The 15982-nt window shown below is 36.9% G+C and overlaps 1 protein-coding gene across 1 annotated transcript; it reads right to left on the bottom strand.

Moving 5' to 3' along the window:
• Positions 1-601: 601 nt before the first annotated feature.
• sncg (synuclein gamma) lies at positions 602-15427 on the bottom strand. The gene is made up of 5 exons (NM_001016102.2): positions 15152-15427; positions 8046-8087; positions 7056-7183; positions 2122-2202; positions 602-1195 (listed from the first exon to the last, which is right to left on the bottom strand). Exons 1-5 carry the CDS (start codon positions 15270-15272, stop codon positions 1175-1177), a joined length of 393 nt encoding a protein of 130 aa, NP_001016102.1. The 5' UTR covers positions 15273-15427; the 3' UTR covers positions 602-1174.
• Positions 15428-15982: the final 555 nt, after the last annotated feature.

Raw genomic sequence — 15982 nt, 5'->3', positions numbered from 1 at the left:
CAGGAATAAGGATACTTTTTGCCTGGTACAGTTTTAAAAATATGTTGGCAAAACTTTGCCATTTGGCTAATTTTACTGTTGTCTTGGAAATTTTTCAGCAACAGAAAAGGGTCTGTTTCTCTCATCGCTAGTCAGTAGCAGTTAGCATGCACAGATTGGATCATCCTACTGTAAAACCTCAAGCATGTAGCTAATTACAGGGCTACTGCACTACTCTGTCTATTGTCATAAGGAAACTCTGGAGGAACCACCACCTACAGGCCAAGAGGTAGTTCCAGGGTTCCCTCAGCACCCTGCGTCAGTAAAGTTGCGCCGAAAGAACAGGAAAATGTTGCTTGCTGGCAGAAATGATGCCAGTGAACACCAGAAATAACACCAGACTTTAAAAATATTTGGCGCATCTGCGTCCAAGCAAATTAGATTGCAGTAGGCGCTAGGTAACTGCAAAAAAACATGATAGACATACAACAGATATACAAAAACATCTAAATAGATATTTGTCTTTCAAGACCATACATTGCTAGACTATAATTTTAAATAAATATGTGTGTATATTGTGAATCAAATATAAATATGTCCAGAATGGCAAGAGAAACAGATATCATACTCAAATAAAATTTTATTTGTATGGCTCAAAAAAAATAGTTTAAAGAAGGGATCATAGTGCCAATGTGAATATAAAGATAATGCTGCATGGTGACCAAAGCAAAACTTAACAAGGAAAGTGGAACAGTTGATACAATAGGGTGCTTGAGTAAAAGAGCTATTCACAGATGGAGTAACGCAGCACTCAAGATCAGTATTAGGTGCCATCAAATAAAAACATATGCAAATTAAGACTGGCAGAAAATGAAAGAGTAAAAATAATTATTAGTGAAACCATGCAGATTCAGATTTCATGGTCTAACAAAGTTCAGTAAAATAAATAACATGGAGATGTGAAGGATATTTAACAAAGGATAAGCATATGATTGGTGCTACAGTTGCTTTACAAAGCTCTACATTCACAATTATGACATGAATGCATACAGTGATCGATTTGTTAATTTAAGAGGAAAATTTCAGGCGGTCAGTGGCTTTCAGCCTGTGGTATTCTTGTGGTAATAATTGCTTCCCTTCTATGTCCTTAGCCAGTTTTTATTAGAGATTTCCAGCAGCACACAAAGGTGAAAGGTTAATTCTCTCCATCACCAACCTGAAAATAAACAGAGTAATACAACTAGGTAAGAAAGAAACTGAATGTCATAAGACAAGCGGGAGTAAAAGATACAAGTCAAATGGGGATTTCTGATTTTCATAAATATGTACTGAATAGGGTTGATTTATCTAACCAAATATTTATGTGTGCTATATCCTGCCTCGCAAAGCTGCCTTCCTTGTTTAACTGCCCCACAAAGCAGTTTTCTGTACCTGTCCTCCTGGAAAACTGTAATTCGTTATCCTTTTTTGGACTCCTCGTCCTCAGCTTATTTATACATGAAGAGACCTTACTGGCACTTTCACGTGCACTGAATCCCATTCACAGCAAGGGAACAGCCAAGCAAGGACAGTTCAGTAGGAAAGTTCAGAAGATATCCTAATAATGGCATGGGATCTCTAATAGGAAAGCTTGAGATCTGGCTTTTTCCCAGACAAATTTCTAAAATTTGGATCAGCATATCTCACGACTACTAAAACACATAAACTTCAAACATATCCAGTAGGATTGTTTAGCCACCAATAGAGATTAATGCACCTTTGTTTGGATCGAATTCAAGGTACTGTTTTAATATTACAGAGAAAAGGGTTGCTATTATTTCAAAAAATGTAAATTATTTTCTTAAAATGGACTCTATGGGGGCCATTTACAAGTGGTCGGATCTATTTTTTCCAATTCAGATTTTTTTAAGGCTAAATGTCACAGAAAATAACAAATTCAAGATGTACTATGCATCGAAATGGCTAAAAATCCAAATCTGACAATTTGCCAGCTAAAATCTGCCGAGATCATGTAGAAGTCAATGGCAGATGTCTTTTGCTGTGAAACTTTAGAGGTTTTGGATTTTGTACATAGGTTTTTATGATGATTTGAAAACAAATTGCAGTTTTGTGACTTTTTTGCGACTTTTTTTCACATTTTACCTGCTCAGTGCTTTCTGTAGCCTCCACTGCAGGTTCTTCTTCGGCAGCAGGTTCTTCTGGCTGACCTGGATGTAGATCTTCCTGTTTACAAGTACAATGAAATGGAACAGTTGTTAACTTTGCAACATTCCTTCATTTGGAGCACAACATCGCATTTGGAATCAGGTGTAGGTATGGGACCTGTTATACAGAAAGCTCGGGACCTGGGGATTTCAATTAAGGGGTCTTTCTGCAATTTGGATCTTTATACCTTAAGACTGCTAAAGAATTATTTAAACATTAATTAAACCCAATAGGGTTGTTTTATCAGTTTTTGTTTTATCAGTGTTTTATCAGTGTTTGCAGATGACACAAAGTTTTATCAGTGTTTGCAGATAACACATAACTCTGCATCCCAATTAATTCCATCCAGGATGTGGGATCCTTGCATCAGAGTCTTGACAAACTGGAAATCTGGGCAGCTAAGTGGCAGATGAGATTTAATGTGGATAAATGTAAGGTCATGCAACAGGGATGTAAAAATATGCAAGCGACTTAAACCCTTAATGGGACTGCACTAGGCAAATCCATAATGGAAAAGGTCCTTGGAGTCCTTGTAGATAATAAACTTGGCTGGTAAGGCCCCATCTAGAATGTGCCATGCAGTTTTGGTCTCCAGTGCTCAAATGGGACATTACTGATGGTCCAGAGAAGGGAAAATAGCTGGTAAAGGGTACAGAAAGTCTCAGTTATGAAGACAGACTGGTGAAGTTGGGATTATTTTGCACTGGAGAAGAGGTATATGATAACTATATTTTAATATATAAGGGGATATTTTAGTAATCTATCTAATACTTTATTCCAGCAGACACAAGGACATCCATTTCAAATAGAAGAAAGGAGGTTCCATATGAATATTCAGAAAGCGTCTTTTTAACATTGAGAGATGTGAGGTTGTGAAATTCTCTCCCAAAATACGTTGTACGTTAGATAGCTTTAAGGAGGGGTTAGATGGCTTTTTCACAAGTGAGGGAAATAGGTCTTAGTACAAGTTGATCCAGGAACTGATCCATTTGCCATCTTGAAGTCAGGAAGGAATTTTTCCCCCTCTGTTGCAAATTATAGAGCAAGGATCCCCAACCTTTTTGTGCCGTGAGCCACATTTAAATGTAAAAAGAGTTGGGGAGAAATACAAGCATTTAAAAAGTTCATGGGGATGCCAAATAAGGACTGTGACTGGCTATTTGGTATCTCCTATATTGACTGGCAGCCTATAGAAGGCTCTGTTTGGCAGTATATCAGGTTTTTATACAACCAAAACTTGGTCTATGGAAATTACTCCATAAAAGCTATCTTTGCACTCATTAATAAATGCTACTGAGGGACCCTGGTCTGCAATTTTAACTTTTTTTTTTAAATCATTAAAAGAGGTTTTAACTTTAGAAAAAATACAATATAAAACATTTATGTTGATTAATTCAAAAGCCTTTCACTTACCTGGATTACAAATCACAAAGCAATTATCACAAACCTCCTTATGGCATATACCCAATCATCACACTTGCAAATCAGTTGCATCACCTTCTTTTGTTCAATTTGTGCAAGTTAGGCAAGTAATTAATTAATGGCACTATGATGCAACACGTTTCAGGGCCAATTGAAGAAGATATGAGTGCATATATCAATGTATATCAATACAAGTAAATAGGTGCTTCAATGAAAATGAGTGAGCTCCCCTTGTCATTGTGACCACACTCTTAATGTTCAAAGTAAGTTGTATTGTGATACTGTATAGCAATCTACTTATGTTTTGTATAAGCATTATAGTTATATGATGCTTCCATTTTAGTTATTCTGTATGATGCCCTCCAGTCTTAAATTTCACCAGCTCTATGGCTTCCACAATTCAATCTACAGTAGCAACCAGACAGTGGTTTCAATGAGAGAATGGATTATGAATAGCAGAAAGCCTAGAAGGAAATATATATTTACTAGTGATGAGCAAATCTGTCCCATTTTGCATCTCCAAAAAATTCATGAAACGCAAAAAATGATGCACATCCAAAAAATTGTCAACTTTTTTTTTTGTCGCACAGTGAATTTTACAGTGGCAAATTTTTGCGCCCATTTCGTGAAACAATCAGCCAATTGGAAATGGAGAAATTCAAAGTGAATCCATGCCTGCCGAAAAATTTCACTCATCACTAATATTTACAAATTACTTTCAAATACATTTACATGTATATTGAAAGCTTAGATTTACATTTTCTTTCATAACAAACTGCCTTTGGCAGAAAGGTTGGGGAACTCAGTTCTAAGTACTCATAATATCACATAAGCATTCATATATCTGTAACCCCCTTATTAGCTATGGCAGTGATCCCCAACCAGTAGCTTGTGACATGTTGCCCCTTTAATGTTGCTCTATGTGGCCTCAAATCAGTTACTTATTTTTAAATTCATAACTTGAAATAAAGCTTTGGAGACAAAAGTCACAAGTTTACTGCCAATCAGATCCTACTGCATGCTTGCAGTATATATGGGGTAAATAGTCAATCACAACTTCTATTTGGCAACCCCTGGGAACTTTCTTGTCTGTGTGGTTCCCCTGCACATTTTTTCACCCCCAAGTGACTTAGCCTTTCCTTCTACTTTAATGTGGCTCCTGGGTAAAAAATGGAGGGTGACCATTGAGACAAGAGATGCCCTGAGCAAATACTGGGGAGCTTAGAACAAAAATTTTTGAAAATCATAGATTTAAGAAATGTTTTGGAATGTGGTGTAACAGCAGGGTCGGACTGGGCCCAGGCCTGACCCTGTTGCCGCTTCCCCATGCTGCCAATGTCCTCCCCTGATGTGTTTCACATACGTGCGTTCAGAGCAGGACGTCCAGCGGGGGCCGCGGCCGGCAGAGGCAACCTGGGGGGTGCAGGGCCCCAGGTGCAGGGCCTCTGGGGCAGTAGCCCTGGTGGGCCCTGCACCCCCCAGTCCGACCTTATGTAACAGTGACATATATTGTAAGCATACAATCATTCAGAACTAAAATGTAATATTATTCCTTTTTAACAAAATTGTCATTATTGTTTGTCCTTGTGTCAACTGACAATGAACCAAACACAACCTTTGTATGGTTTCTAGGCCACGTACCTAATAGCGGAGCATATACTTTTTGCTTAAATATATTGAAGGGTACCATGAGTAATGGTAAGAGATATTTGTGTTTCTCAAAGGGGAACCATCACTAATTGTAACTTATACTTGTTCATTTACTAATTTGAACCTGAATACTTGTTAATTCTCCTTTACTTTTACTAATAAGTTTTATTGAATAAATTATGGCACTAATTGCACTGGTTTCAGAGCTGACATGCACTAATAATCTGTATTATTGACTAATCATCGTTATATTGTGACATTTATATTCTGTATATACAGTACATAGTGCTCAGGTAAATGAGCACCAATATGAGGAAAAGTAAAATTATGGACATTTGGACTAAACAATGCATATACTGAGGGGATGTTTTGTGTAACCTCTCTTCTGAGAACTTTATTAAGATTTAGTTTTGTATTACATTCTCATACGCTTGTACAAAGTGCTTGTGTGGTATTAACACATCAGCCTATTAAAATGATAGCAGTATATTTCTGCATTGGTGTGTCTTCCCACTTCCAGTGGAACCATATTTTGCTAGAGATATTGTAAGAAAATTACAAAATATAGTTCAAAATTACTGATCATAAAGGAGCAAAGAAAAATATTTAGAACTAACCATTTGAAATACTGAATTGGTTAAACATTGGTGAAACATTTAAGGACTCATGTATAAACAAAACACTCCTTGAGCCCTATAAGACACATCATATTCATGCTTTGCATAAGTAGCTGATAAGCAGGCTTGCTCTTGCTCTCAGTCATGTCTATAACTACAGCATGTTAAGATCTCAGATCTACTTGCCACGTGTATCTGTGACGTCTCACTTCATCAGGGCAGCATCAAATAAAATATAAATACAATACTAAGCTCATTATGTATCTGTGATGGAACTGCCTTAGTAAACTCATGGAAATATTCACAAACTTCAAAAGAAGCAATACTGTCACCTCGTGGCAGAACCTACATAGTGCAGCTTTGGCCAAATCCACAGTATTTTCTTTTTTGGTATCTGTTTGTTGAAATCATATATCTCCACCCCTATTGTTTTTACAGAATGCTTGTTACTTTATTAACGCATTACTGCATTATTCTAAATATGTGACAGAGAAAACTCAATACACTTCACCCCTAAGCTACTCGATTTTATGGAATTAACCTTGTGTTTACTATAAATATTGTTTTATTTCCTGATCTTCCACTTACACCAATGCAAAGTCTACAGAAACCTCAAAATACCTAATATTAAAGAACTACAACAACCAGCATATCCCGCCACCCAAGTTCCACAATTAGCACTTCAGTACTAAAAAGAACACTGGACTTTAAACATAGTATATTCTAAAATCTTGCCGTATTTTCAAGACACTAAAAGCATCCTGAGATTGCTTGGGGGCAGTTCTTCAAATATTTGCACACATATCCTCCTCCTTCTTTAAACTCAGTGGTGAAATGTCATGTTTAAATGTATATGTATTATATCAGAATATTATATGGTATATTATTTAACTGAGATATAATGCATATATACTGTATGGCTGTGCTTTGGGTTCCAAGAACTAAGAAATGCATTTCTTTTGGAGAATCCCCTTTCCTCTGTTCCCAACTCAGTTGCCAGAAAGGATGAAAATGGGGGTTGTAATTCCACAAATACCAATTTGATTCACTTCATACAGAATATTGCCCCCTTTTACCATGAAATAGAGCCACTTTCTTTTGTTTTTTTTTCTCATGCTTTTGTTTATCTTCTACCCCCCCCCCCCCCAAAGAAAGGTAAGGAGAAAAAGTACAATAGCATACCTTTTTTACTAAACCAGTAGTGCCTACGATGTTCTCTGTGCCTTCTACAGTCTTTGAAGCTACCTGATTTACTCCAGAGACCACAGCTCCGCCGACCACATTGGCCTGTTCTTTGGTTTTTTCAGCAACTGCAAATGACAATAAAAGCCAAGAAAGGAGTCAATGTTTTCACAGTGGCTTCCTTCCTAGACAGGATTATATTTCCTTACAAATTATGTTTTGGCTAATACGGGCTTCCCTTATTGCTTTTATGTTTTTATACGGAAACAGCATTTATGCTAAACATCCTGTGGATGGTAGAACAACCCCCAGGATGCATTGCTTTTGATGTGGCACATAAATATCAGCTAAAGTTTTACTCGTACTCATATCCTGGGACATTTATTTAAGTATCCCAATTTGTAAAATGATATTGTTATGGCGCTCTCCTGTTCACCCCTTTGAAAGGTGCATGGTGAAAAGGAGGGTGGTAGAATCTACCATGTGTTGGGCACACAACAGTTAAGCAACTCTGAGCTGTCCATGCATAAACTGTGGTGTTGTATGTCTCCAACAAGGTAAAATAGAGTCTGCCACTAACACACAACATGACAGAATAGCAGCTGAAGCATTGGTGGGCTGTGCCACCACCATGTAGGCCTCTCTATGTTTATGAGTTGCTCCAGGGATATGCAAATGTCATTGCTTATCACCCGTTAATTGATGTATGGCTTTTGCTTAAATAACTACTAGACACTGTATGATCATATTAACTCCAAACAGTTCAGTTATTTGTATATTTGTATTATTTGTACTTGTATTTAAGGGATGTTTCCTTCACAAAGCCTCTAAATATCGTAACAAGTATAATGGATAATTGTACCGTGTCTTCTTGTTATTAGTTTTTAGAGCAGAATATTTTCTTTTATTTGCAATACTTTAGTTCACAAACAGAGGCTTCTAATTTCATCTTTGAAACACAAAATTCTTCCACAGGCCCTGGTTTCTTACCTGTACTCACGCTGTGTACAACGCCCTCTTTAGTTTTTGCTCCTGCAAAAGAAAATGGCAGACGTTGTCATCGCTGTTAGGAAATTCTTGTAGAACCAGATCTCACTAGTAATTTGCATCTAATTGGAGGTGTTGGCTGAAATTTCTGGAGGAGCGGCACAGGCTTATTTTAAACCTGACAAACATGTCTAGTTTCATAATAGTGCACACCCTTGTTTTAATGCCAAGACCTATCATCAAAGATGAGATGTCTCACACATAATACTATTTTAATGGCTGATTACGTAAAGCTGATTTATTATGGGTGCCACAAATAACATTCATTTAAAAATCTGAATATAATGTAGATTATATATTATATACCTGATGAAATACAAGTATAGGGGTCTAACTAAGTCCAAAATATCATTTTATCACTTACTTTCTTCCTTTTTGCTACAGTACAAGACAGCAACAAGTCATATTTGATTTATTTTATTGTAATGTTTAAAAAGGAAGTTAAGCAGAATTCTATGAAACCCTAAACCCTAGCAGTTAACATGTTTTTTAAACCCTAAACCCCATTCGTTTGAAGAATAGGTTACAAAAAATATATATTTTTTTTGTTATTTCGTAAGCTAAGCAGGGAAGAAAATGAAGCTACTCCATGCTTTGTCCTCGCAAGGAAGATAATTAGATTCCCAGTATACAACCTCTCCCTACCCCCTGTGCTGTACTGTTTGTTAGCAGAAATCCATTAGGCAGGGGGATTGTCTATGCACTGGGAATCGCAATATTTACTTTTAACCTAATCTATAATTTTTCATGACTAAAACAATGTTGAACAAGAGGGTAAACTACCCCTTTAAACAACTGACCAGTAAATTCTACCTGCAGATTGGTTTCTATAGGTGATTAGACCTGTAGCACCTTTTATTATGCCCCTATGTCTTGTTAGCATACTGTTCCTTCTTTGCTTAATTAATTATGTAATGCTGTTAATAGAGGGTGATGTTAAGATACTGAGTAAATAGGAAAGGAAATATTGTCCTTTAGATTAATTAATTGAGACAGCTATTACTAGAAATGGCTTTCAATACAAAAAAGGCACCATGGATCAGTTAAGATCTGCTTGTTGATGGCACGTTTTGTTTGTCACAAAATAATGATTTTCCACTGTTTTCTCTTCCAATGCAGATTAGGAAAAATTGTTAGCGTTAATAGCTGGTAGTGAAAGTAAATGAGGGGTGACAAAGTACAGTAAATGTATGTACTATTTGCTAGTGTCTCTTTTGATGGTTGAAGAATGTAAGGTATCTTTCATCAGAAGTTCAGATATGTGGCTAAACTTAAGCCACTACACACCAAGGAATTTGTTTTGAATAGTGTCAACCAATGAATGGCTTGTTAGATTTGGTTCATCTGTGAGGATCTGACTGAAAGGTATTTTGATTTTTCAGAATGATAATCAGGGTTACCAAGGGTGGTCAAAAAAACACTTCTAGTAACTTTAGGAGCAAAAATTCTGGTAATTAGGTTGAAACGTTGGCTCTTTCAGTGCAGACAGCACAATAGTAACGTATTTCACCCTCTACATGCTCCGATGCTGATTTTCTGAGCATGGCAAGGTGAGGGGGGAGCAGCATTAGAAAAGGCTGCCTCTGGGGCCCTGAAATACCCCTTATGATAATTTGTAATGATACTAGAGTCATGAACAACAACTTTAGCCTGTTTAAAATATCTGATGTGAAAAAATTATCTTATCTGGAAATGGCTCATCACTCTTTTCTGGTGTTGATTACCTGGCTGCACATCCATCTCCTGGCTGGACACTACAGCCTATCTTTAGTGAAGTTTTTTTGGTGCAAAATAACCATACTTTTGTAAAAAAAAATCCTCAACTAACAACCCTCAGTAAAAATCTTTTTGGTTGGGCAAAGACAATTGGCCACATCACAACCCCACCCCTGATGTCATCGACAATGCCTCCATTGTCATTCGCCCTGTGGTGTCACTGCCTGCCCTTGCCCAGGTTTCTTTCAGTCGTAAGGTGTCAACCCTACCTATAACCGAGGCCAACAAGGCCAAATCCCACCTTTTAACCCTGCTGACTGAACAATTACTCTCTCCTACAGAGAAGAAAATCTAGAAGAAATATAACACATACATATTATACTGTACTAGAGAAGTGTTGTTAGGTTCCCGAGGGACCTGGGGTACAGATGCAACACCAGAGATATAAATTCAAAATGGAACCTGCAGCAATACAGAAGATTACAATGCACCTTTTTTGAAGCAGCCAGCAGCTAGAAAACATTAATAGATTCTAAAACAAAAGATGGAAATATCCAGGGCATTGGATAAAGTATTGGAGGTCTAGGCCTGAAAACCTTGCATCATACATTAGGGACAAAACAATAGGATAAGCAACTGCTATGTGGTCCTGGTACCTCGGGGTTCATGTTTCCCCAAATGATTATGGGGACATTATACCTACCAGCAGTTAGAGGAACATTGTAACTGCTTATATTTCCTTCATGTCATGAAATTAGTCCTATTGACTTTAAAGGACAATATTTTCGTACAAAACTCTCAGCAGTGGTATATAATGACTTTAAAATAGAGATATGGTCGGCCAATATACAAATTACATGTGGTCTGTGTAAAAAAGAATAGTAAGATTTGACCTACAAAGAACAGTTGGCATAATTTTCCAGAGAATTTTGCAAATAGTATGTGTAGTTTCTATCCACTGGCAAGCACGCCCCATAAGCCATTTCCCCTGTGCAGATTCCAATTCCCAGAATAATTAGCATTACACTAGGGTGTACCGTAGAGATAATTTATTGCATTAGGACATGAAAGCCACACCCAGAGTTCACTGCAGCACTCTCTGGCGAATGGACATTAATGCTGTCATGATCCATCTTGTTTGACTGCATATTGCACAATACCGGGAACAAATTGATTTGTTCTTTAAAGAAAATCAATATTGAAATACATTTAAATCATCTACTGGGGCACTTCTGTGATATCCACATCCCCTGTTCTTAAAATTAATATACCTACAAGATATATTGTACATGGAAGAAGTATAATGGAACCTATTTCAAGAATAAATAAACTACAATAAAGAGGGATAAGGGAGTGAGCATCAAACCAGAAGGAACACAGTCTCTACTAAATGACCAATTCCAACAGTCCTGGCAGGCCAAAGGCCCAGCTGGGACCCAGTGTGCAAGCACATGTTGCAGTAATTGAACATAGAATTGTGCAGGATCTCAAATCTCTTAGGGGCATATTTATCAAAGACTTTAAATGCACCAGTTAGCTGGTGTTAAAGGTAACATAAACTGGCAACATATTTTTTATTATATTTGTATTACAGGCATAGGACCCGTTATCCAGAATGCTCGGGACCAAGGGGATTCCAGATAAGGGGTCTTTCTTTAATTTGGATCACCATACCTTAAGTCTACTAAAAAATCAATAAAATATTAATTAAACCCAATAGGATTGTTTTGCATCCAATAAGGATTATTTATATCTTAGTTGGGATCAAATATATGGTAGTGTTTTATTACTACAGAGAAAAAGCGAATCAGTTTTAAAATTGTGTATTATTTGATAAAAATGGAGTCTATGGGAGACAGGCTTTCTGTAATTTGGAGCTTTCTGGATAATGGGTTTTCGGATAAGGGATTCCATACCTGTATTATACAACTTAAAAAATATATATTGTTTTGATGTCTTTATTTGATCACTTTCTGAGCTTTTGGCAAATGTATATGCATATATTTAGGATCTTGTGAATGGACATAAAGAGAGGAAATCCAATATATATATATAATGATATTGGAGAAATTATAAATATATAGAATGATATTGGAGAAATTAAAAGACCCTATAAAGACATGTGGCCAATATTAATGTGACACATGATATCTCTAAGTACCCATCATAACTGATGACATCATTTCTCACCATTTATAATTCTATATTATATAGGTTATTCATGTCTTTTGTATATTATATAGCAAATAAGGAAACCCTTTTTGTAAAATATAAGGATAGTTACTGAGGAGTTCCATGACCATATAAAAGCACAATACCTAAGGCTGAATCCTTTTATATTGACTTCTAATATCCTCATCTTTTACAATGGGGGTACATTATTTATTACAATACACAACTCATGTGACTGTGACTGAAATTCACTAAGCACAGAATATAACTAAAAACATCACTAAGCACTGTTTATAAGGATATAATTCACAGGATATTCATGGCTCTTGTGCATTACATATGAATATATATATATATTATAATATTAGAAATATAGTGAATACTGTACCACCTGTTATAAAATTTAAGAATATTATAAGTCACAGAGGAGTTCCATGCCATATAAAGGCACAAGGATGAAGACCAAGTACTTTAATACAGGTCATAGAACTCCAACAACAACATGGATACATCATACATTCACACAAGAGCCATGAAAATCCTCTAAATTATATCCTTACAAACAGTCCTTAGTGATGTCATCCATTATAATCAGTGATGTAATTTCTGTCACATGACACATTAAAATGTGTGTATTATAATAAATAATGTATTCCTTGTTGTAAAATATGAGGTTATGCAACTGTGGAGTTCTGTGTGTTCCACGTGTGTCATGGAACTGTGGTGTTTCATGACAAGTAGGCTTAAAATACAGCACTTCAATACCAGTGCCGTCAATCCTTTATTATTTAGGTACAAAAGCAGGGTTATTTATGACAACCCTGGGCAGAAGTGCAAGAGCACTAAAGGGTGCAAATGCCCACCCCTTAATTCCAATGTAGAGAGCACTTCTTCAAAGGGTCAGGGCAGCATCAAACAGAGGGTGGAGTATAAGTTCCTTTCACTTGGCAAATGAGTCCCAAGGTCTCTTAAATTGTCTTGCATGAAGTTTTTAAAGAATATACCTACTTTAATAACATCCCCATGCCCCTGTAAAAATACATGGCTCCTAATCTGCCTCCATCCTATGGTTTCATTACCAAGCATCCCGAGTCAGACATTTATTGACTCTGTTTGCAGCAACAGATGGGGAACTTGCTTTTAGGGGAGAGAGAGAATATCATTGTGTTTACACACAAGTTCCATATGATCCACAACCTATCTATAGGTCTACAAATAGTAAAGGAGTCTTTATAAATTAGGGCCATTTTGGAGAATGGCCCCTTAGTGGTCAATTTGTATAATTCAAGATCCATTGCATTCATGGAAAAACCCAATGACTACAGATTTAGCCGCATCATCAAGGTTACAGTATGGGCTTCTACTTCTACAGACTAAAAGTACCTGAAATCGATTTCAGAGAATGGAAAAAAACTACAATACAGCATGTATGTTATATTGGCAGGTTCTGGTACAATGAACCCTAATTTTTGGTTGGTTGGTTTGTTCAGCAGTTTTGAAAATGGTCATTGCCATTTATATTTATTAAGTGTATTCAGGTATGGTTAGGTATTGATTATGGTGGAAACTGAATAAATGTAGGAGAGAAAAATATAAAGGGGTGCTACTGCAGCTCAAACTGACACACCCAGATAAATACTGGAAAGCCATTATCTGCCACCTGCCCCACCCAATACGGATTATGCACAGATCTTCACTGCAGGAAAATATGTTTGTTCAAAATCCCCAATTTAAGTATTATTGTTTGTCATTTGGGTTACTGTTGCGTTATGAGATCTGTCTGCCTGGTTTGCAATTTTCATTTTTTGTCTTCCCGTAGAAAAAAATCCAGAAATTCTTGCCAAATAACACTTTAAACATGCTTAGTGCTTAGAATGACAGACAAACAAATAAAAACAGACATCTATTTTGTTATTAAAAAAGTAAAATACTTTTACATTCTGTATCCAAGCAAAGCTAACTTTGTAAACGTCTGTATTTTGGATTGGCACAGATGCCAAAACCTCAGCACTATGGATAGTTCCTGATTAATCATTAAGGGCCCCATTACATGAAGATTTGCTGCTTTTTCACAATTTTGTTTTGAAATAGGAATGATTAGACTGAAGGAATGAACATAGTGGATGTTTGCCTTTTTCAGCCTTAGCTACTACATTATGTTAGTATGGATTTGCTTTTCTTTTTCAATGTATTCTTGCATGATTTTATTTTTTGCAGTTCTATCTCGGCCACTGCAGTCAGTAAATCACCAAATGATATAAAAGTGTTCTTAATACTTGGGGGGGCCTGACATATTCTAAATGCTAACGTGTAACTATAAATATGGTTCCCATAAATTAGGGCATACTGCTGCATTTATTAAAAGGCATTTGATCTTAACGAACATATTGTCACATGAATGAACTGCCTAAGCAAGAAGAAAGGCTCATTCTTAAGCTAATGATACATGCAGTATGTATTTTTTGCTGTTGGTAAGTGGCAAGTCATTATTTGGAAAAGGGCAGGAGAGTTCTAATTAAATGAAATCCTCACACAGGATATCCTAACAATCACTTCACACCACATGTCACTGCTTCACACCACAAGAATAGATATATACTGGAGCAGCTTGTAGTTTAAATAATTAGAAAAAGAGAAATTAACATTTCAGACTTTCTGTAGAAAGTGCAGTTTTACTAGGATTTTTTTGTGCAGTTTATTTTAGGAATGACATTTTCCTGCAAGTACTAATAAGTGTGCAATTTGCCCATCTTTGTTAAAGCAGAAATGTTGATTCACATTGGATCAGCTCGGATACATATGCTTTCCATTCATACAGTGACTGACAGGCAGTTGCATCACAGCTGGAATGATAGCTTATTGTGGATGGTGTGAATCACTGACTAGTTTTGCAAAGTAAAACTAAAAGAGGAAGGATTTTCAGGCTGATCATTTTCTGTTGCAGCAAACAGGGGCATGTTAGTGCACATAATTAGGATACTCCCTAAAAAAGGGCAAGAAGCACATCTTGCAGTATTTTTCCACCTGTGAACTCTGGGCAGTTCTTGGCAGCATCTAAATGGGAAGCTTTGCTGTGTGGGAAGCATTTTGGCAAATAAATGATAACTTACTGCACAATGTCCCTGTGTAATTCAGACTGAAACTAGCAACTGTGTACTCACCTACATACATGACCCCCTCCTTGGTTTTTTCTGCAGCTTCTGTCACACCCTGCTTGGTTTTCTCTGCTGCAGCAACCACACCTTCTTTAGCCATAGAAAAACCTTTCTTAAACACATCCATGTTGGTTTGTTTTTGATGCAGCACAAACTTGGGGGCTCTCAACTTCGTCTGCGTCACACTTAAGGCGATGCACTGATCCTTTGGAGGGTGGTGACAGTGTGATAGTTTGCTGAGCTTCAAGCAGCTTCTTATTAAACTGGTGCACTGCAGTCTAGCCAATGACCACCAGAATCCAGCTCTAAAATATTAATGATATGGATTAGGATGGTACATCTACTTGGGATAGTGGGCTGGGGAGGAGGAGGTTGAAGATAGGGTGGGTGAGAGCAGAATACATAGGGGGAGGGGACTTAAAGGACCACTGGAACATTTCCAGCCACTTTTCATGCTTGAGTTTGCTGTGCTGCAGTAGAGAACAGCCTTTCAAGGGCAAGCTGCAGATGCAGAGAAAGATGCTGTAGAAGCACAACCTGCCTTAAGATTTAATCAGAGCAGACATTATGCAGATGGCTTTATAATTCTGTTACTATATGAAAAGTATCAAATAAGATTTCTCCGTCATATTTACAAATTGTGTAACAGTGGGGGTATAATACAGATGAATGACCTTCAGGGTTATTGGAGAAGCCACCCTGCCACTGTAGTCCAGACTTTGCAGCACAATATGTATTTTATAAAGGTTGCTATTAAAATCATAAATAGCAATGCAAATGATAAAGGGAAAGCTAAAGATGTACTGATAAGGGCCCAGCTAGAGTATGCATAGGACT

This window comes from Xenopus tropicalis, chromosome 7, assembly GCF_000004195.4.
Source record: "Xenopus tropicalis strain Nigerian chromosome 7, UCB_Xtro_10.0, whole genome shotgun sequence".
Lineage (NCBI taxonomy): Eukaryota > Metazoa > Chordata > Amphibia > Anura > Pipidae > Xenopus > Xenopus tropicalis.
The sequence above is the reverse complement of the archived record's forward strand: the minus strand, read 5'-3'. Positions and strand labels throughout refer to the sequence as shown.